Here is a 21,624-nt window from a genome sequence, read left to right as displayed (position 1 = left end):
GTATATAAAATCTAGCTTCTAATTGGTTCAAGATATAAATTTTTAACTGGCAGTGCATTTTGAAAGAGGTCCAGGTTTTCACATTTCCTCTAGGATTTAAACTGCCCAGTTTTTTAGTTTTTTATTTCATATGGACCAGCTCCTTTCTTGCAACAGGTAGTTCTTGAGAAGTACAGTGACATAAATATCTGAGCATGCATATGATCAAAACATATGTGACACAGATAAATGATATCTGATTTGGTCTGCATATCTTAGATTTGCACGCAGTGCTGTACATGCTTGTTCATATAAAAGTCTTCTGTAGGGAACAGATGACTTTCAACTGGATGCACATTTCAGTGTTATCTCCAATAACAAATTCTGGCACCATGAGTCATGTGCTTATATGGCTGGAGTTGATACTGGAGCTATATGTATATATTTCACAGTGGGTGAGCTCCTTATTTAAAATGGTATCCCAGTGTTTGTGAGAATGTATTGATTTACGTATGCTTAACCCCCCCCACACACACACACTTTTTTTTTTAAAAAAAACAGGCTGACTTTGGAACAAAAAGAACTTTGCCGTAGCAGATTGAAACTTCTAACCTATTTGGACCGTCTAGCAACATATGAGGTAAGAAAGATAGCTATTAAACCATAGATTTCAGTTGTCGACTCTTGGCTTATTATATATAATAGCCCCATGATTTTATTTCAGCCTGATTATCTTATTTTCATATTTTGAGTCCATTTTAAGCATTTCAGTTATTGTAAACAGTGATGCGGGCAAACAATATGGTTACACTCCAGCATATTTCCATTGTTTGCACAGCTGTGCCTCTACTTTATCATTTGCATTCCAGCACATACTCTCTCTCTTGCTCTTACACCCTCAAAATCTGCTCTCTTCTTTCTGAAAAGCTGTTTTTTAAAACATCTCTCAGTATTTGCAATATGCTTCTGCTGTGTGTGCGTGTATCTGAGGCTGCATCTGCATTGCAGAAATAATGCACTGCTTTAACTGTTAGAGAAAAAAGATCTTTGGGATGGGTGATGCCTGGTTCTGCCGGTGGTTCTGAACTGGTACCAACTGGAACAGATGCAGTCTTCTCAGCTACTCAGGATCAAAGTAACTTCCATACAGATTTTCACTCAAATGAGGGTTTATTGACTTTGTTGCTATTTACACTTTACAGCAAGCTATTATACATCTATACTCTTTCAGAGTCCATGCTAGAAGCTTGAATATGACATCAGTATTTGTTCTCTCACAAGATCAACTTTCCCACCAAGTGGACACACCTCTTTCCCATGAAGTCACCATGCTACACAGGAGCATAACAATAATACATTTGTTTATATTATGTCTCAGCACATGTCCTTGAAGACTTGCTCTTCCAGGCCTAGACTTTCTGGCCTGCAACAGGAACCATTTTAAACCTTAGTTAACCATTGACACATCTGAACATTTTCCATACAAATTAGAAATATATTTTAACATTAACTGTCATGGCTCAATGCTATGGATTTCTTAGATTTGTACTTTTCTGAGATATTTGGCCTTCTCTGTCAGAGACCTCTGGTTCTATAATAAGCTACAAATTCCAAGATTCCATAGCATTGAGCCATGGCAGTTAAAGCAGTATCAAATCTTTATTTCTGCAGTGCAGATGGAGCTTCAGAGAGTAAGTGCTTGAAATCTGGGACAAAGAGTACTGGGTTTAGAGTACAACAAAATAGTATTTGGGTTGTTAAAACTGACCAGGATTCTGAAATTGAAAAAAAATACTGGAAAATAATACTATACATGATCACAACAGCTAGAGTACTATATGCCCAAAGATGGAAGGTGAACCAGATGCCCACAATGGAAGAATGGTTTAAAAGAGTATTGGATATGAGAGAATCAGATAAATTATCCAGAAAGTTGAAAGAAGAAAGGGGGGAGGAGGAGGAGGAAGAAGAAGACTGGAACATAGTTATACTATATTGGAAAAGTATAGACTCAGAGTGAATCATGAAGGGAAAGAGAGAAAGTACTTAGGTTTATGTCTGTTAATGTACTATGAAGAATGAAGTGGAGAGAGAAATGTATTTATATCGGGTATGGGGGGGAAGAGGGGGGGAAAGGGAGGGTTATGTTTGTTAAGATATGGTATAAATGACATGAAATATGTAAGTGTCTATATATTGGTTAAAATTTAAAAAAAGTAAAAACAAAAAACAAAACTGACCAGGATTCAAATCCCTACTTGCCTGTGGAAACCTACTGGGTGATCTTGGGCAGGTCATACTCCTTTAGCTTCACAAGGAATACTAAGCCAAACCCCTCTGAACAAATCTTGCCATGAAAACCCTGTGATAGGTTTGCTGTAGGGCAGTGGTTCCCAACCTGTGGGTCGAGACCCCTTTGGGGGTCGAAGGACCCTTTCATGGGGGTCGCCTAAGACCATTGGAAAACACCTATTTAATTACAGTCATGGTTGGGGGTCACCACAACATAAGGAACTGTATTAAGGGGTTGCGGCATTAGGAAGGTTGGGAACCACTGCTGTAGGGTCTCCATCAGTTGGAAATGACTTCAGGGCACACAGTAAAAACAAAATAGGGAACTGAACTTTGCTGACAGTCAAAACACAGTGTGTTATCTCATCTGCAGTTCACCTTTCTTTCATTGCATAGAATAAAAGAAGGCTATGCGAGCATAGTTATGGGCAATTGTGTGTGATTGGGAATATTCACTATGCCATCTCGTGAACAATTTTGAGTATTTTTTTTAATGCTTTCTCTCCCTCAGGAGATCCTTGGAGGGCCGCATGCTGCTGAGCAGAGATATGATGCTGAGTTCTTCAAGAAGTTCCGAAATCAAAATGTAGTTCTTTCTGCAAGATCATATGCTCGGGTATTGCTTTTTTCAAAAAAATTTCTAATAAGGAATTTGACACAGTTTTTTGTTAGTATGAACTATTGCCTGCTGTTTGAATTGCATCCCTTTATACAGTTACAGTGCAGTCATGTACATATCTGTTGGGAAGCAGATTCCATTAAGTTCAGTAGGGCTTATTCCCAAGAAAGGGGGTATTGGATAGTAGCTTTAGTGTCTGCCAGAAAAATGTGTTCCAGGTGGCACTGGTGGCAGTTAATACAGGTATTGCTTTTATATTCTTCCTCTGAAGAGGGATACATTACTGTCTTTATACTTTGTCCCAAAACACAAACATAATACTTGAGATCTGACATCATACTGGGCTCAGTTTTATGAAGTCTTTCCCATTCAGTGATTGACTGCCTTCTGAAGTAATGGGTGATTCAGTTATAATCTTCTGTCTTTTAATACTTCTTTGGTATTCTGACATAACAGAAATGAGGTCTGTTTGTCAGATCAGTTGTCATAAATAATCACAAAGTATAGTACAGATTTTAAGGAAAATTATACAATCCCATAATTTGGGAATATGGCTGTTTATTGTACAGAATGTTATATAAGCTGTTTTTTTATATATTACACTGAATTATTTGTTTAGGAAAGCAATGTGAGAGCACTGGAGATCTTATTCACATACCATGGATCAGATGTGCTTGCACATCGGTTGGCAATTCTCTCTAATTTTCCAGAGACTACCTCCCCACATGAATACTCCTTTCTATTGCCTGAAGCTTGGTAAGTACATGTTTGCTGAATATCAATAAAAATTATATCTTTTCTTTTCCTTTGAAAATGTTGACTTTATGGTTCTGGAAAGCAAATACTCCTTATTAAAGATTAAAATTAAAAATAAAGTTCTGCTATACGAGACTGAAAACATATCACTGCAAAAGTACATTAGGAGCATAGTTATACATGCCCCACCCTAGGAAACTATTGTTCGTTGTGGTCTCTGTGAATCCCATCTCAAGAGATCAGATTCATCAAAGTGAAGTTGGATTCGAGGCAAGGCCTGCCGTACCTCCCTTAGGACAGGTTTGAGTCCTTGGCTCTAGCGGTTCGAGCAGTTTGAGGCTGCACCTGATACAGAAGAATTTTTGCCCAATGAGTTCAAATTGCCCTGGGCCACAGGGCCTCCACCACTTCAATCACGACTTTGATTCTGACAGTTTCAATCTTGGTTACTGTCCACCTTCAAACGCTTGCAGGACTCTCCCTTCAAAAGGCTTACCGTTCCAAGAACTGTGGCCAGGACATTGCACTGGTGGCTGAACCCCACCAATGTGTGCATGGGCATGCTCTTTCTCCCTTCACAGCCTCAGCTCACCCTAACAACCGATGCTTTGATGCATGGTTGGGGAGCTCATTTGGAAGGACTCACTGTAAAGGAGAAGTGGTCATCTGAGGAGAGACTTCTTCACATCAACACCCTCAAGATGTTAGCAGTGAAAAAAGCCTTGAAGTCCTTTGAATCCCTGCTTTGAAACCAAATGGTACTGCTGCTCATGGACAACAATGTGAGATTGACAAGAGATTGAACTGGCAAACCAGCTCAGCTGGTCCTCGGATTTATGCCACGAATGGATGCTCCATCCTGAAGTGACTTGACAACTGTTCCATTGTTAGGGTACACCCCAGGTTGAACCATCTGAACTGTCAGTGCCCACAATTTTGCTTGAGGAGCAAGGTTTGAGGTTCTCGAGATGCCTTTCAGTTTCAGCGGACAGAACATCTGCTGTATGCCTTTCCTCTGTTTCCACTCATCACCAGGGTTGTGGTGAAGTTGTGACGGGACAGATCAGATGCCATCCTGATAACCCCTTGGTGGTTGAGACAACTATCGTTTGCACCTCTCCTACTGTTAGTCTATGGGGATTATCTCTGGCTACCCTTGTGCCCCGATCTTCTCACTGTGCACAAGGGTCAGGTTTGACATCTGGACCTAGAAGCACTGTGTTGTCACGTGGTGGATTCCACCATGTCATCTCTCCTCGAATCTGTGCAAACTGTGATATGAGCAGCTCACAAGCCATCAATGCAGATGTCTTACAATTTGAAGTGGACTAAATTTCTGACATTTTTGACAGACAGGGATCTGTCCCCATCATGAGTTTGAGTGCCTCAGGTCCTGGACTTTCTTATGTCTCTAGCAGAATTTGGACTTTCCATTTCTTCTTTGAAGTGCTACTTGGCCATCTGGGCTCACTATCAGTTCAGTGGTCGTCCACCTTTCTTTCAAGATCTTTTGATCAAAAAATTCCTCAAGGGATTTGTTAACCTCCTTCATCCTGCTTTGATACTGACATTGGCTTGGAGACTGGAATTGGTCCTCACCCAGCTTTCCAAGCAGCCTTTCAAACCCATTGCTACAGCTGATGTCAGGCTTCTTACCTGGAAGACTGCATTTCTTGTTGCCATCACGTCAGCTCGCCGTGCTGGTGAACTTTGTGCCCTCCAAGTGGACCAGCTTTATCTTCACTTCTGTAAGGACAAAGTTGTTCCATGTCCAGACATCACTTTCTTGCCTAAGGTGGTGTTTCTGTTCCATCTGAGCCAGGACATCCGACCACCGGTACCGAGCACCTTTTGCATTTGCTTGACATCCGAAGAGCATTTGCATTCTATGTTGACCATACTTAGGATTCTAGACACTCTGAGAGACTTGGATTTGAAACTTGGACTTCCTGTTACTGCTCAACAGTTCTCAAAATGGGTGACTGCTACCATTCATCTAGCCTACACACTCTCAGGGAAAATTCCTCCCGCTTGAATTCGAGCACATTCTACTAGGACAGTAGCACCATCTTCTGCTTTTCTCAGTGTGGTGCCCCTAGAGGACATCTGTAAAGCTGCAGTCTGGTCCTAGCCATTGACTTTCATCTCTTACTACAGGCTGGATATCAGAGCAAGAAATGATGCAGCTTTTGGGAGGGCAATGTTGCTTTCTGGTTTGCATCGAGGCTTGTTGCATTGCATACCTTTTACTTGCATGTTTAATAAAACAAAACTGGTAATGGGAATGAAAATGAAAAACTATATGGTTAATTAGACAATTCCAGATATAGTTGCAGCTCAGACTGAGGATGGAGTTCATGGATCAAATGTTCATATTCCATCTTCTTAAGCTGAGGTAGTGTAATGGCTCTGTTTTCTCTTTCATGACTTCATTACTGGCTGTCTTTCTTTCTCCAATAATAGGCAGTCAATAGTCAAGTATACAGTATACAAGTAGAGAAGGCTAAGTGTTTGTAGGTTGGGCTATGAAAATGATAAATAACTTTTAGACTTTATGAACTATAATGGAGGTTTCTGTGCGTTCATATGTTAAGAAAAGGAAACCAAATTGTTGAAGTCTGAATTGTGGCAAAGCTAGTGCTCTATGATCCTTTCTTGGTCCTGCTTTAAAAATATGTGTGTATAATGTAATGAAGTGATGGTCTTTGACCCAGTAAGGATTTGCTTGAGTGACAGCTGCTGGCTGGAGAATATATGAAGACTAATTCTGTTCCGAGAGGTCAGTCTGTTAGTAGGCAGTATAGAAAAATTAGTGAGGAAAGAAGATGTTAGTGGAGAGTAGTTGCTGAAGAGAGGGAAAGCCAAAAGAGTCTGAGAAAGACCAAAGTGAATGCTAGGGAAAGATTCAAAGTGAAGCTGAAATCACTTAGGAAGAAAACTGAAGACCTACACATTTGGGACGGGAAACATTGGAGCAGCCTTTGAAATAGAGTTGAGGACATTGTGTCAGTGGAAAGCAATGACCTTGAGGCAAGAGGTAGGATTGGATCACACTGAGAATTACTTTTAAGAGCAATTCATTGTATGTCTAAGAATACAAAAAGAACCTGCCATCTAAATCCCCCTCACTATTCACGAGTTAACTGGAGGGGATGCATACAGGGTATCTGGGTAAAGATTGGTTACCGATAAGACCCAGCTCTTTAACATAATCAGATGTTAACAACTGCAGTAACATATTTAATGCTTATATATATAGATATATATAGGTTAATATTATATAAAGTTATTAGTAAATTCGTTATGATTGATTAGAAGTACTGAAACCTCTGCTATTTTGTTCCATGTTTAATCTAATTTAAGGAGTAAAATCATTAATAAGGTAATGGTAGTAGCAGTATTTGATAAAAGGGATTTTAAAATGTTTAAATCTCATTAAGTTATTAGTCCTCAGTGGGTAGTTAAAGGTAAAGATAAAGGTTTCCCCTTGACAGGATTGTCTAGTCATGTCTTACTGTAGGGCGCAGTGCTTGTCTCCGTTACTAAGCCGAAGAACCAGCGTTGTCAAAGACAATTCTGTCATCATGTGACCAACATGATTGCACAGTATGCTGTTATCTTCCCACCAAAATGGTACCTATTTACCAATTAAAAAATCATGATTTAAAATTGACTGGGTAGGCCAGCCAAAAGAGAGAGGTTGCTTCTGAATGTGATCTGTTTTGGTAGTCTTAAGTTCAACATTTAGGAGTGCTTAATTACTATTAGTATTTTGGATTTTAGAATCCTGGATAAAGGAGACTCAACTTTTATTTTCAAACACTTGATGTTTTGTCTGCTCCATCATTACACTCAAGGAGTTGATTTCACATTTCTTTTTTCTCTTAAGTACCGTACCTGATCTTCCTTTGTAACATCAAGACATTGTGCATCGGCAGTTATGGTTTTAAACCCAGTCCAATACCTGCATTGAAAATTCACATACATAACTGGACAGTTGTAGAAAAGAACCAGTGCAACCTGTGATGTGATGGGTGATGTGATTTGCTGTAGGCTTAATTGATATTGGCACTAGTGGAATTCAGTGAGCTTCGATCTTGCCAGATTTGCTCTCTGCTGACTGCAGTGCTGGCTAGCTGCACTGCAGTTAAGTCAGGCACTTTAAAAATATTTCGATGTAGAATTTAGTTTCTTAAAAAATCTGTTGTATTACCACTCCCTCCCTCCCTCAAACACAGTAAAATAAGCTAAAGTTATTCAAATAATTTGATCTATGTTTTTAACCAAGTAAGGGGTGAAACAGATTGTCCCAAAGGGATGGCTTCAAGTCACCTCTTCTGAAGCCAGATTGGGGCTGTGGCAACGGCATGCTGCTGCCCCAATCCATTTTCCCCCGACCAGGGTGGCAAAAGCCGACTTTTCTGCCCCACTGTGGCCGGAAGCCAGCTTTAAGGTGCTCCGACAGCGTGTGGCATATAAACACCACGCCACCTGAGTTCCTGGAAGCTGGACCCGATGTAAACGACTGGGCAGCTTCCAGGAGGCTTGGGCAAAGGGGTGGTCTATTTCGCCCCTAAGTTTCTTAGCTCTTGAATTTTAATAAACCTTTCCCCGCCTCAACACCCTAATTCTAAATGAGCCTTAACAGAAAGCAAGAGAAACTTTAGTGTCAAATAATCATTTTTTTGCCTTGGTTTTCTACCGTTCTGTAGTTTTTGTTGTTGCCGTATGTCTGATTGAAAGGGCAAAAGTAATAGTCACCAAATATTTTAGCCTGAGTTCTGGCATGTTCTTAAATGACCTTTTTCTCTGCACATCTTAAACCAGAACAATGCATTTATAGTAGCTGATCAGGTGTAGGTGCAGCGCGTTGTAATTTTAGTGCTTATAATGGCTCGAAATAAAATCCTTATTTCCAAATCCCTCTTTCCTATTCAAGTTCCCTCTGAGAATATGTAGTCTTTAAAAGATAACACGCTGTAAAAGATTATTAACCTTTGGGAGAAAGTGGCATTCGCTAGCCTAAATTATAGGATTTTATTAGATTTTATATTGCTCTAATTCAGACCATGATAGCTTCTTGCTTCTTATTGTGTTGGAGTCTTTTAAAATAAGTTTATAAGACTTTTAAAAAGCATATTTTTATATCTTGGAAGTATTGTCACATATGAGAGCTCTAGTGTGCTGTGTAGGGGATAGAGAAATAAGATTACAGCAGTACATCCGGCTTTGTCATTCTTGCAAAAAGCATAAGGTGATTTCATTTTTTTCCTATAAAAGTGGAAAGCCGATTAGACAACCTAATCAAAATCTTAACTCCTGAAAGTGTGGTTCATTCCTCTGCAACTTTTAAAGTAATACTGCACATAAAATACATTTGGTTTTGTGCTTCTGAGAGAGAGGTGTCATCCTTTTCTCTTTATCACATTTCCTTACTGCTGAAGATGCTTCAGACTTCAGTGGAATTTGAAAGTACGCCCTGCTTGTTGCTTAACTCATGGGTCACGGTCCGCATGCTGATGATGTACTCCTATCATTTGCTAATGGAACTATGTAGAAGGCTATATTGACCACTTAAGGCTCCCCCCCAAAAATATCTGTTCCATATATACAGTGCTCCCTTCCCTTAGGTGGGAGATCTGTTCTGGACCCCCTGTGTAAGGGAAATACTGCATGTGCTGGAGCCCCATTGAAAACAATAGGGTTCGTGCCTACAACGCAGTGCAGCGTGTCTGCCACAGGTGCATGTGCCATTGCTTCTTCTGGCGTGCGGCTTTCAAAAAACCATTTCTTCTCTCTACATTCTATATGTGTTGTCAGGCTTCTCTCCCTCCCCCTTTTAAATATAAAGGAGGGAAACATTACTATTTAACTTTATCAGGAGTTAAGATTTTAATTAGGTTGTCTAATCGGTTTTTCACATTTATAGGAAAAAATGAAACGTTCTTCAGTCCCTTTTCAAATTGACTCATATCTGGTGCCTTCCCGCTGCCATGGACTTCCAAGTGATTGCTGGTGCCTTGTGACTACTATCTGTATCTTAAATCAAGGGGATTTTCCCCACTATGGGGGCCATTAACCTACAAGAGGGCTTAATTGGAGGCCACCGCCGTTTGTGCTTATGGCAAGAATTGGTGCCTGCTGATGGTTCCCATGTCGAGACTTTAGCCATGTTTACAGGAAATATCTGATATGCTAAAGCTATTTAGGAATAGGGTTAAGCACTATTAATAGATTGTCTTAACTCCTGGAATGGGTTCACTTTCTTTGTTGACATGGGAGTCACTAGACTTTACTGTCAAGATTTGATGGCGGGTGGAACTAGGAAGTAGCAGAGTTTGGGGGACTGGCAATACTTTTTCCCTCTTGCAGCTTCCCACTCCCAAATCGGGTTTGAGAACCCCCTTGGAACCATGTAACAGATAACTTTTGGAGGGCAGCATAGTGAGGGAGTCTCCTTCCACCCCATTTACTGACAAAAGCCTCCACTTTTGAATGAAAGGACCTTGCATCAGCAGAGGGGCATTCTGGGCTGCATTCTTTTATTCGCAGTATCTGAATCAACATGGCAGAATCCACAAAGAAAAGAGTGGGCGGACAGAAGAAAAGCACCGATAGTAGTCAGATCAGAAATAGGTTGAAAAATGTATTTTTCTTTTTGATACGAGTTCAAGGTCATCCTAAATTCTCAGCAGCTCCTTTTCTATCCCCAACCTTCGGCTGTCAGCCTGTTGTCACCTTCTATATTCTTTTCTCACTTTTAGCTTTTATGTAGATAATAGTCATTTTGTGAGCTGTTATGGCATCACCAGAAGGCATTTGTTGTCTAGATAAATAGTAATGTTTCCCTCCTCTATATTTCAAAGGGCAGAGAATCCTGCCAAAAGCATATAGAATGTACAGAGAAGAGAGAAGTAGTTGTTGTTGTTTGAAAAACCCATTTCCTTCAGAACTGAAACAATTGAAACTCATGGCTTATTTTGAGAATTATTATCATATGCATTTAAGAGGTAATCTCTCTGGAAAATAATGTCCTTCACCAGCATTAGAAACGTACATACCCAAGCCTTATAATTTCCTGTTTTTGTTTTTAATGCATTAAAAACTACAATATTGCTGTATTATTGCCAACATATTAGTCTCACAAAAGTCAGGAAATTCAGATAAATGACTCCCTTAACTGTCGTAACTTTGTGGATGAGCACATTATGGCTGCAATAAAAGCAGGGAGGGATCACATTTTAAGACAGCAATTCATATATATGTTCCCTTGTCTTCACTGAAACTTTCTCAAATTTTCCTCTTATGCTGTATCTTTTCACGCCTGATCTCATCCAGATAGTGATTCCTTTATTGAGAAGTCTGTATTTGAACTCATCTCACTAATTATGCAGTTAATATAGAAAATCAGTCATGGCTGCTTAATGGACACACTGGGCATTTATTTTTGAGGTTGAAGGCCCTTCCAACTGGAACGTATATGTTCTCAGTGTGATATTTCCTTAATCTCCTGCCCAGTTGATCTTGGGCCATTGTGTTTTTATGTGGCTGTATGAACAAAATGAAGTCCTGTGTTTTTAGAATCTCATTCTATTCCCTTGATTATGATCCCCCTCCTCTTATACCCTTTTGGAAAATTCTTGTTCACATAGAAATATCTCCTTTTCATACTTTTCTTCTTTGAAATGTTATTGATGTTCTGAAATATTCCGTACCTGCACCCTCTAATTAAATATGTCTTTCTTCTTAAAATGCCACATTTGACTGTATATTTGCTTTTGTATGAGTCTGCTCTCTGGGAAGGGAGTTGCTTTCAAAGGACCTGTCTTGGCACTTGGCACAGCAGGGGAGCAGCAGCTCCGGCTGACAGCCGCAAGTGTCTGTGATGCTGTTTTTTTTAAAAAAAAAGAATGGAGAGAGGTGGTGAGGTAATTTTATTTCCATTGTAATCAAATGATGAGTTTATTTCAAAGTAATGCAAATGGAGAAACCGAATTTTAGGGAGTGGCAAATACTTAGTCTTTTAGAAAATGTCTCTAGCATTTTGCAATCTTTGCTAGAAACCTTCTGTTCTCAAAATGTTTTCATGAATAAAGGAGACTGTGATTATTGTCTTTTAAACTGAATCTGTTACATTTGCAATGGGGATTTTTGGGAGAGGAGCGATTATCCATTTTGTCCAAGTGAGGCAGTACACCAAAGAATAGTGCAGAGAAGCTGCTCAAGATTCATGCCTTCTGTTGTCATATTGTTGTGTGCTTTGAAGTAGTTTCTGATTTATGATGAGATGAACCTACTATGGGGTTTTGTTAGTAAGATTTGTTTACCGGGAGGGGGGTAACTTTGCCTTCCCCTGAGGCTGAGATAATGTGTCTTGTCCAAGGTCAACAAGTGGGTTTCCATGAGAAAGCAGGGATTTGAACCCTGGGCTCCAGAGTTGTAATCCAATGCTGAGAATACTATACCATGCTGGCTCTCATAATGGTTAAACAACCCTTAATGGTCACTGTTAGTGAAGACTATTACTATATTGATAACCTTTTCATTTCTATTATTTTAACTTTACCAAGCCTCAGCATGAATACAAATGCCTATTCACTAAAGTTATACTCCATGTCTCTGAAAAATTAGACTAGGATATCTACCCATCTGGAAGCCACTCAAGATTCAAATAGCTATTTAACACTGTTGAAGCAATTTTCTTAGCTGCCAGGATCTTCCAGTTCTAATTTTGGAGTTGATTGATGTTCACAGCAGTTCAAAGTATCTTTACTTGGAAGTTAACTCAATTTGAATCAGTGAGGTCTACTTCTGAGTTGGGACTGAGGAGTAAATTCAATTAAATCATCAGTATTATTTTAATTGAGTCATCAATAGACTCATCAGTCATGATTTCATGATATCTAATATAGTGGGAACTTGCTATCCGCTGGGGTTTGGTTCCAGGATCCCCTGTGGATAACAAAATTTTTGGATGCTCAAGTCGCATTAAATATAATGGCAGAGCAAAATGGTGTCCCTTATATAAAATGGAAAATCAAGGTTTGCTATTTGGAATTTATACGTTTTTGGAATATTTTCAAGCCGTGGATAAAAAAAATCCGTGGATAAGGAGGGCCAACTGTATTGGATGTTATACAGGACATGTTGTACAAAAATTAAACAGATATGGCCATTGTTACACAAGTAACTAATGGGGACAGCCTCTAAAGGTTATGTGAGAGCTTGGGGAAATTAGCTCTGCAAGAGGCTTGGGGAACCGTTGGACCGTTTGCACCAGCGTATAGCAGTGCTAACTGAAGAAGACTCTAGATCATGGGTGAATTAAGAAGGTTTTATTTAGAAAAATGCAAAGTGCAGTTATGCACACACAAAATAGCAATTCAAAGAAACACAGCATATAGAACTAACTAAAATGGAAATATGGAAAGGGGATAGTGGAGTTTTAGGAGTTTGCAATGGGGTTATAATCACCTGTCCAATGAGAAGACCATGGAATACTGGAGTGGCTCACACTGGGATGTCTGAGGGCAGTGCAGAACATAAGCAGAATGTGGGTGTGTTTGCCAGCTGTGTGCACAGAGGTTATGTTCTGAAACTATATTTAGACTTTAAAACTAGCCCTAGATGATGGGCTATCTGGCCTGGTAGCAAAGGTTGGATGTATTGTCCCAGGAATCAACAGTGGGATTCAGGAAGTTAAACAGCAAATAGGAAAAAGAGAACAGGTTTGGGAAAGAAAAGACCAAGAATGAGATAAAGAGAAAATACGTGAGCAGACTGTATGGAGTGGAGGGGACTCCGAGCAGTAACAGAAATGTTATTCCTAAATTTGTTTGCCTTAAAAACCACTTAAGCCTGTCATTTAAGACCTGAAAAAAAATAGATGGTTCCTATTTATCATAGAAGAGTATCCTCTTCCTAATTATCAGTATTAACATCATCAAAGCCATGATGTGAAGACCTTACGATGGAATGTAAGAGCAAAGAGTGTTCCTGGAAATAATTCACTAACTGCATTTGGACTCGATTCAGTGAGAGAGCTAGTCCCTTAAACAACACACTTTAAAACAGGGAAAGAAATATGAAGTTGCATGAAAGTTGACAACAGACTGAATCTAGATTTATGTATTTGCAACTGGCTGGTGAAAGCAAATTTACCTTCTCCCTATAGCAGTCTTTCCATCATTCTGAAAATGGCATAAAGATGGTCATTAGGCCCTACTGAATGGGATATGCTGTGGGACTATGGGAGAAATTGGACCCCTTAAAATGGAATTAAAGCATCTTCCCATGAGAGATATTCTGGGGACACGTCTGGCTAGGGAGGCTGACATTCGACTCAGGTGCTAAATTTTAGTATTTATTGTCTCACTTTCATCCATCTACATTACTCTTGTTTTCGCCTTCCCCTTTACATTGGTGCTAATTAGGAGGTGAATACTGTAAGAATATACTGTACAGGGCATGGTGGAGGGCAAGAGAGTTAGGGAACAGCATTCACCATATGCTATAATATAAGATAGTCACAGAATATGTTTTATACTGCTCATGCTTCTTTGGATCCAAGCCACTCTTGCAAGATGTTCTTGTTATCAATTGAAATTGTAAGCCCTAAATTATCATTCTGAGTATTTTAATTTTATTTTAAAGCTATGCCACCATATCTTGGTAGCATATAGGTGAATAGGGTGCGTAGCAACCTTGTGATTTGCAGATTGACTGAGTTTCTGCCTACGTGGAGATAAATTTATTTGAATCTGTTTACTCTGTTTTACAATGAAATGATTGAAATATTTTAGTGTGAGCTCTTTAGTTGCTGAGGTCCTTCATTTTTGTATGAATCTTAAGGACACTTCCCATATTATGCAAAGGGTATGTACAAGTGGTGAGCATTTGCCAGCCCCAGCTCTCTGGCACATTATCTTAAACCATTTGTAAATATCTTTGTGTTTGCAATCAGATTTTCATTATACCTGTAAATTTTAAACTCTGTGTATAAAGGTTGTGGCGGCCTTATTCTCTAAATGTCCATTTCAATAGCATGTCCAGAAACTCTTTACGGTAATATGACTGCTTTGTATAGTGCTGAGCTGAGTCCTACTTTTGGAGTGAAGGTATTTTCATTTCATAGGAACTAACTTTAAACATCCAAAACACTATGTCTGGGAGTTTTGAAAGCCAGCATTTTTCTTAAACTTGGAAAAAGATCTTATGGAGACAATAAATAAACAGTCATGATCCAAGATGTTTTGGCGTTTTGAGCCATTTTTCTAGCCTTCAAGTGCAGGAAGTGAATTTAATCTGCTTTTTGATCTGCTCACTAGTTCACACTTTGGAATACTGTGTTTAATTTTTGACAGCAGAGTTTTCTCTCTTTCTTTTAAAGAACCAATACGAACTCCTTGGCTGTTTGGAGCTTCAAACCTCCAAGGATTGTGCTGTGGTACGGAAAATAAATATCTTTTTTACAGGGAAGAGAAAACATACTGCAAATGGTTCATTTAAAGAACTTGGGTCACTTTTGGGGAGGCAAGCGCCTAGCACCTAGTAGGCATGAAGTAATGTGGTAGGGGCATGAAGGCATGGTGGTTTCTTGCCTTCATCAAGATACAAGAGAATCTCTTTACTAGCTGCATTACTGAGACTATAGAAAAGGCAAACTAACAGCAATAGAACTTCAAGGAATGATGTATGCTGTATAAAAACTCCAGTTATGTTTGAATTGCAGGTTCAAATGTAGACCCAAGATGGGAGCCTTTTGTTCTTCTAAAATTTGATGGATTAGAATTTTCAGCAACCCATACCAATACCAAGTAAACTAGGGCTGATGGGAACTGTAGTTCAATAACATGTGGGGGGCACAACTTTGCTGGCCTAGGCAGGGTGTATGGAAGTTTGAGAGTAAGGGTTCAGATTCAGTGACATTCATCCAGGTTCAGTTGCACTTTATACTTACTCAGAGGTCACTCAAAGAATATAAACACAGCAAATAAGAAAAAGGGTTGCTTCACAGAGTCTGATGACAAAATAGCAATTTTGGTAAGAGCAGTAAGAACTGTGAAACAGAGAGCAATTAATCTAAGTGGCATCACAATAATCACTTTTAAAACACAACAATAATCTCATATTTTCAATTTAAGGAGAAACAAACGCTAATAAAAATCAGCCAATCAAAATGCTAATAATGATGGCATCTCAATGAATGATGGAAGTAAAAACATTATCTATTCCTTAAATGTCAGCAAGGACTAATTTAAAAAACAAATTAAGTGGTTCTCAGACTATGATATAGGGCAGTATGAGGTCAGGATTACTTGGCAGATCTCCAAGTGATATCTGTCAGAGTTAAAATTATAATTGCAAGCAGATTTGTTTTCCTTGATTCTCCCACCTCTCAAATAATGAGACTGCTGTTTTCAGCATATTCTTAAACTGGAAATGTATTAGTCACTTCAAAGTTTAAACCATGTGTTATTTGTCACAATGAACCAGCATGGTGTAGTGGTAGGAGTAGAACAACTGGACAACAGGCTTCAAATCCCTGATCAGCCATAAACACTCAGAGGGTGATCTTGGGCAAGTCTCACTCTCTCAGCCTTAGAGGAAGGCGAACACAAACCTCCACTAAATAATAAGTTTCAATAAATTTACCAAGAATATATTAGGATATCATAAGTTGGAATTAACTTGAACGCACAAAACATTTTTATAAGATACTATTACCAACCAAGCTGTTATCCCACATCCTGCAGGACCTTGTTGCCTGCTCTGTCTAGAGTTGGAGATAAGATCATGTTGTGATGTTATGTGGGGGTTCTTAACCAGATAGTCTAGTCAGCCAAGCCCTCCCTCCTTCCTTTTCCTACCTTATGTGTCATTGCTTGGCTGTGAAGCAAAAGAGAAATGGACCAATGCTGTATGGGATTGCCCATTCTAAATATAGTAGGCACATTCAAAAGGCAGACAGAATATTTGCAAGGATGCCTCAGTCATTTTCCTGCATTAGTGGCTCATTTTGGGGAAGTCACCCTTGTGAAGTTCTAGAAAAAAGCACTTCAAAAGTATCAACAATACAATGACTTGGACTTAAATCTGGACATTCATTATGCAAATGGAGGAACTCTTCTGCTTGTCTAAAATGTGTGTGGCTGATTTTTGCCACCCCCTGTCCACCAGTAGCCTACTGTATCATAAGATACACTGTTCCTTCAGGACTGGCTTTTCAGAGCTAATTCTTTTTTTTTTTAAATAGACTAAGTGACACACATTCTCTTTTGTGTATGTGTGCATGTGCCCAGTTATAGAAACTATGAATAGTTAGCATAGAGCAGTGATGGCGAACCTATGGCACGCGTGCCAGAGGTGGCACTCAGAGCCCTCTCTGTGGGCACATGTGCCATTGCCCCAGCAGAGTTTGCCAGAGTTTGTTACTAGAAAGCCCAGAATGACATGACACTTAGCAATAAATAAGTGGGTTTTCAGTTGCAGTTTGGGCACTTGGCCTCGAAAAGGTTCACCATCACTGGCATAGAGTTAAGAAGATTTTCCTAGCATTCTTCATCAAAGTGTCACATAGAATGTAAAACACTAGAGAAGAAAAAGCAATTCAGGGACTCCAGTGGCTTTGTTATTTCACTTTGAGTTTGTGAGAAGTAAATTGAAGACAACTCTTATTATATTACTAGCATTTTTGACATTATTAAGCTTTTGTTTTACCAGTGTCTTCTACACAGTGTGTATGTACTCCCAAGTCACCCGTCAACTTATGGCAACCCATGGATTTTGTAGGGTTTTTAGGCAAGGAATGCTCAGCATTGTTTGCCATTGCCTTCTTCTGAAATAGAGCCTACAACACTTGATATTCTTCAGAGAAGAATTAGTTAAAGTGCCAATGCTTCTCTAAATGATCCTCTGCCAGTGTCACTTCCCATAAGTAATCTGCCTGGTAGTTTTCCTTTTGAAGCGTCTTCTCTGCCCTCACAAATTCTGCTGATGTGGATGTTATTCCTTCCTCCTTGCTAGTACCTATAGTCTAGTTTATTAGCAGAGCTTTGTGACATGACAGTATTATCCTTAGCCTCTCTTACCCACTCAAACCACATCAGTGCATTAATATGTATATAGAGGGAGATCATTGGATGGCCAATACAGAAACCAAATAGATGATATAGGTCCAATCCACACTGCAGAAATAATCCAATTTGACACCACTTTAACTGCCCTGGCTCAATGCTAGGGAATTCTGGGTAGTTTTGTGAGATATTTAGCCTCCTCTGTCAGAGAGCTCGGGTGTCACAATAAACTACACTGAGCCAGAGTAGTTAAAGCAGTGTCAAACTGGATTATTTTTGTTATGTGGAGTGGACCATAGTTGGAACAATAAGATCAAGAATCTCTATTTTCTCTCCAAAAACCAGACAAAGAGTGGACTGTGGCACAGAACATGGCCTTATATATATATATACACACACACACACAACTATGAAAGGTTAGGGAAGAAAATGAAAAAGCAGAGTTACATTAAGAATACTTGCATTCTGGATTCTGCCCAATTTCTGTCACCTTTTGTTTTTCACCTGCCGTTATCAATTTAGAGAGTTTAATCAGTCATCCATTTGGGCTTTTCTTCTTGACAGCTACAGTTAGTGTCTTTTTTGTGCCCCTGGTTTTTGTCCACAGTTCATCTGGTTTTCAAGTCAACTGGTCTGCAAGGTGTTAAATTGTTTAGGGTTATTTTTAAGATTGATTGATTTAATGTTCTTGTTTACTCTTACTCTAATTTTTGAGCAGTTGATTGTCTGTGCTATAATCTCATTTGCTTGCATTTTTGCAAAGAGAATGGAGGTTTTTTGTTTTTGTTTTTTGCCTTCTACTTCCAATTGTATAGTCTGTTGATTTCTACATCGGCCATCCCGTGATGTCCACATGTACAGTCATGGGTTGATTTGCCTGAGGAATACCTTTGCAGTTGATATACAAAATTTAACAAGTCACTTTGCTGCTTCGTATCTTGATTATTGCCTAAATTCTTCTACAGTGTTTGACTCTGCTTGGTTTCCTACTTTTAATCTCCTATGACAACCAACATGTTCTATTTTAGAGTGTGATAAGTGGAACACCAATCCCATTAAGCACAATGAGGTTTGCTTCTGAATGGATATATAGAGAGAGCTAAACCTCTCCTCACTCATCTTTTTAATAGTTTCTAATTAAATGCAAAAAAAAATCGTTGTTACTTATGTTCTTTTACGTTTCCCTAAAACTCTTTTCTAGAAACTCTCCTGCCTATTGAAACTCTCTAGAAACTCTTGTCTATTGAAAATTGTCCTGCTATACGCTTAGCTTAGTATGCACAGTGGGAGAAAAGAGAAGTTGAAAGGAAACATACAGATTGGAAGTAGCACTAAACTCTTCTACAAAAACCAGAGCCCAAACTCCATCATCTCAAGACTGCAACTACATGCAGAAGCTGAAATAACCATCACAAGGGCATGGTGTTACATAATACTACAGAGACTCTTAAATTTTGCATACTATAGGGTCTTATGATATCTCAATCCCACCTAGTCAGGATTCTGCTGGTGCTGGAGAAGAATGGTGAGGATACTCTGAGCAACCAAAAGACAAACAAATGGATCCTAGAACAGATGACCCCTGAAATCTCCCTGGAAGCCAAGACAATAAAGTTGAGGTTGTCATACTTTGGCTATGTCATGACTTCTCTGGAAAAGACAGTAATGTTAGGAAAGATGGTGGGATGTAGAAAGAGAGGAAGACCAAATGGATTCTGTTAAGGAGGTCACGGACATGGGTTTGCAGGACCTAAGCAGAGTAATAGAAGATAGAGACCTTTGGTGATGTCTCGTCCACTGGGTTGCCATGAGTTGGGATTGGCTTGAAGATGGTTAACAACAACAATTCAGCTACAAAGTGACACTATAAATAGTGATAATGTATTTATCATTAATAATGATAAATATAGAAATATTTATCAAAATAATGTTTTTTATTTTAGCAAATAGCAATCTTTGGTAAAATAATGATAATGTAGAAAATAATGATTTTGTATATTGAAGCAGCATATATTTGTGTGTTTGCATGCACTTGAATTGTCTTGGACAGCTTTGTTGAACTTCTGCAACATTTTGAAATAACTTTGCGAGCAAGTATCCATTGACGTTTAAGCTGCTAATGAAACATTCTTCTGAATGTATTTCTATGTCGTGAAGGCACAAAGTGTTAAGAAGCAGCCTTAGGTCTGCTCACTTGTTTATACATTAAGAATAAAAGAAGATGTGCCAACTTAAATTTCTAAAACTCAAAGTGGATTTGTTAAGCTTCAGCGGTTCTATAATACTTTTTGACAAGCCCTTACCACTATTTTTTCAGCTGGTTCATGTTAAAAGTATTGCCAGCTGCTATCTCTTATATTCAGGCAGTAGTGTGTAAAGTACAAGTTGTTCAAACGTAAGTGTAAAACAACACATTTGCAAAAGGGATTAAAAATGTTTCTGGAACTGTATGGGTAGGATTAACTCAGCAAGTAATATTGTATATTTATGTCAGGGATGCATCAGTCACCAGAAGGAGTCCAGCTGGCAATAAAAAGTGCCAAAATTGCTATGTCATTCAACAAAAATCATGTGACCTAGATATTTCTACCTCTCTTCCACAAACAGAAGAATATCTATGCCTTTATTCAAACTTCTATGATTACTATATTTATCATAATACATATATCCAAAGCTAGTATCCAACCATAATGCTCTTCGAAACAGCTTCTGTAAATGTAAACAGAGAGGAAATGTAATCTTCCCTCCCTATGCCCCCCCCCTCCATCCACAAAACCTAAAAACTTACTCCAAAAAGTTTTGACATTCTTTGGAACAGATTTTGGACCCTAGATGGGGCTTCAGGATTGAAAATCCCTTTAGTAAACAGCAGTGTTAATTCATACCAAAGAACTCTGACAAACATGAATTTAACACCTATCTTCAGTCTAAAACTTCACCCTCCATTAAATCATTTACACAGCAGCATGAATATCAGTGCTTTTAATTGTTTTGTTTTCACGTATTGTTTTCCAGTAAGAGAGTGGCTTAAAAGCTCCACTCTAAATAATTCAAAACAGTCTATAACTCTGCAAGCATCTTACTCATAATAAGCACAGAAGGATTCCAAGGCCCTAACAATAAAGAGTATAAATGAAGACCCACTGAGTAAATATAATTACCTTTTTATTGTAAGGGCTAGGTATCGCTCACTATGTACTGAACTGAAGAGAAAGTCAAATGCATTTAAATTTTACATTTGTTGACTTAAAAATGGTCCAAATGTGGTAGACTTCACAGGAGTAATGCCAAATAATAAAAACAATTCTCTCCAACTGCATTGAGTAGTCTAAGAGCCCCTCTTCCTGGAGCCAGAATATGTATGCATAGCTGTATCCTTGTTCCTTTTAGTAATACAGTCTGCTGGGGTGTGGATTTCCCCTAAAATAAAACAAATACGAGGCATATTCTTCCGGAGCACAGCAGTACTGTCTGGTGGTTCCGATGCTGCGCAGGAGGAACTGGTTACTCTCTTTTAGCCACAAATTTAAGGGTGCTAACCAATTACATCACGTTCAGTACCATGTCTAGGTTCCTCCAAGTCTGGACTAAAAACCAGAGCAGATTCATTGCAATGATGATGCAGAAGCCACCATTAGTGGAACAGATTAATCTCCTCTATACTTGCTTTAGCCCCGTTGTGGCGAACCTATGATATGTGTGCTAGAGATGGCACATGAAGCCATTTTTCAGGGCATGCAGAGGGCAGGGAAGAGGATGAATAGGCGCATGCCTGTTCCTTCTCTTCCCAGCTGTCCCAGGCCTTCAGCTAGAGGCAGTTGAAGGCCTGGGAGGGTGTAAGAGGAAGAGAAGGAACAGGCAGGCGCCTGTTCCTTCTCTTCCTGGGCATCCTAGGCATTCAGC

At 39.1% G+C, this 21,624-nt stretch overlaps 1 protein-coding gene across 1 annotated transcript in view; it reads left to right on the top strand.

Moving 5' to 3' along the window:
• NBAS (NBAS subunit of NRZ tethering complex) overlaps positions 1–21,624 on the top strand; it is a 254,362-nt gene that overhangs the window by 45,354 nt on the left and 187,384 nt on the right. The window contains 3 exon segments of the mRNA XM_042464384.1: positions 541–619; positions 2,783–2,887; positions 3,510–3,646. Of these exon segments, the coding sequence (XP_042320318.1) occupies positions 541–619; positions 2,783–2,887; positions 3,510–3,646 (321 nt within the window).

The sequence above is a fragment of the Sceloporus undulatus genome, chromosome 1, assembly GCF_019175285.1.
Source record: "Sceloporus undulatus isolate JIND9_A2432 ecotype Alabama chromosome 1, SceUnd_v1.1, whole genome shotgun sequence".
Taxonomy (NCBI): Eukaryota; Metazoa; Chordata; class Lepidosauria; order Squamata; family Phrynosomatidae; genus Sceloporus; species Sceloporus undulatus.
Note: the sequence above shows the minus strand (reverse complement) of the source record. Positions and strands in the feature narration are given on the sequence as shown.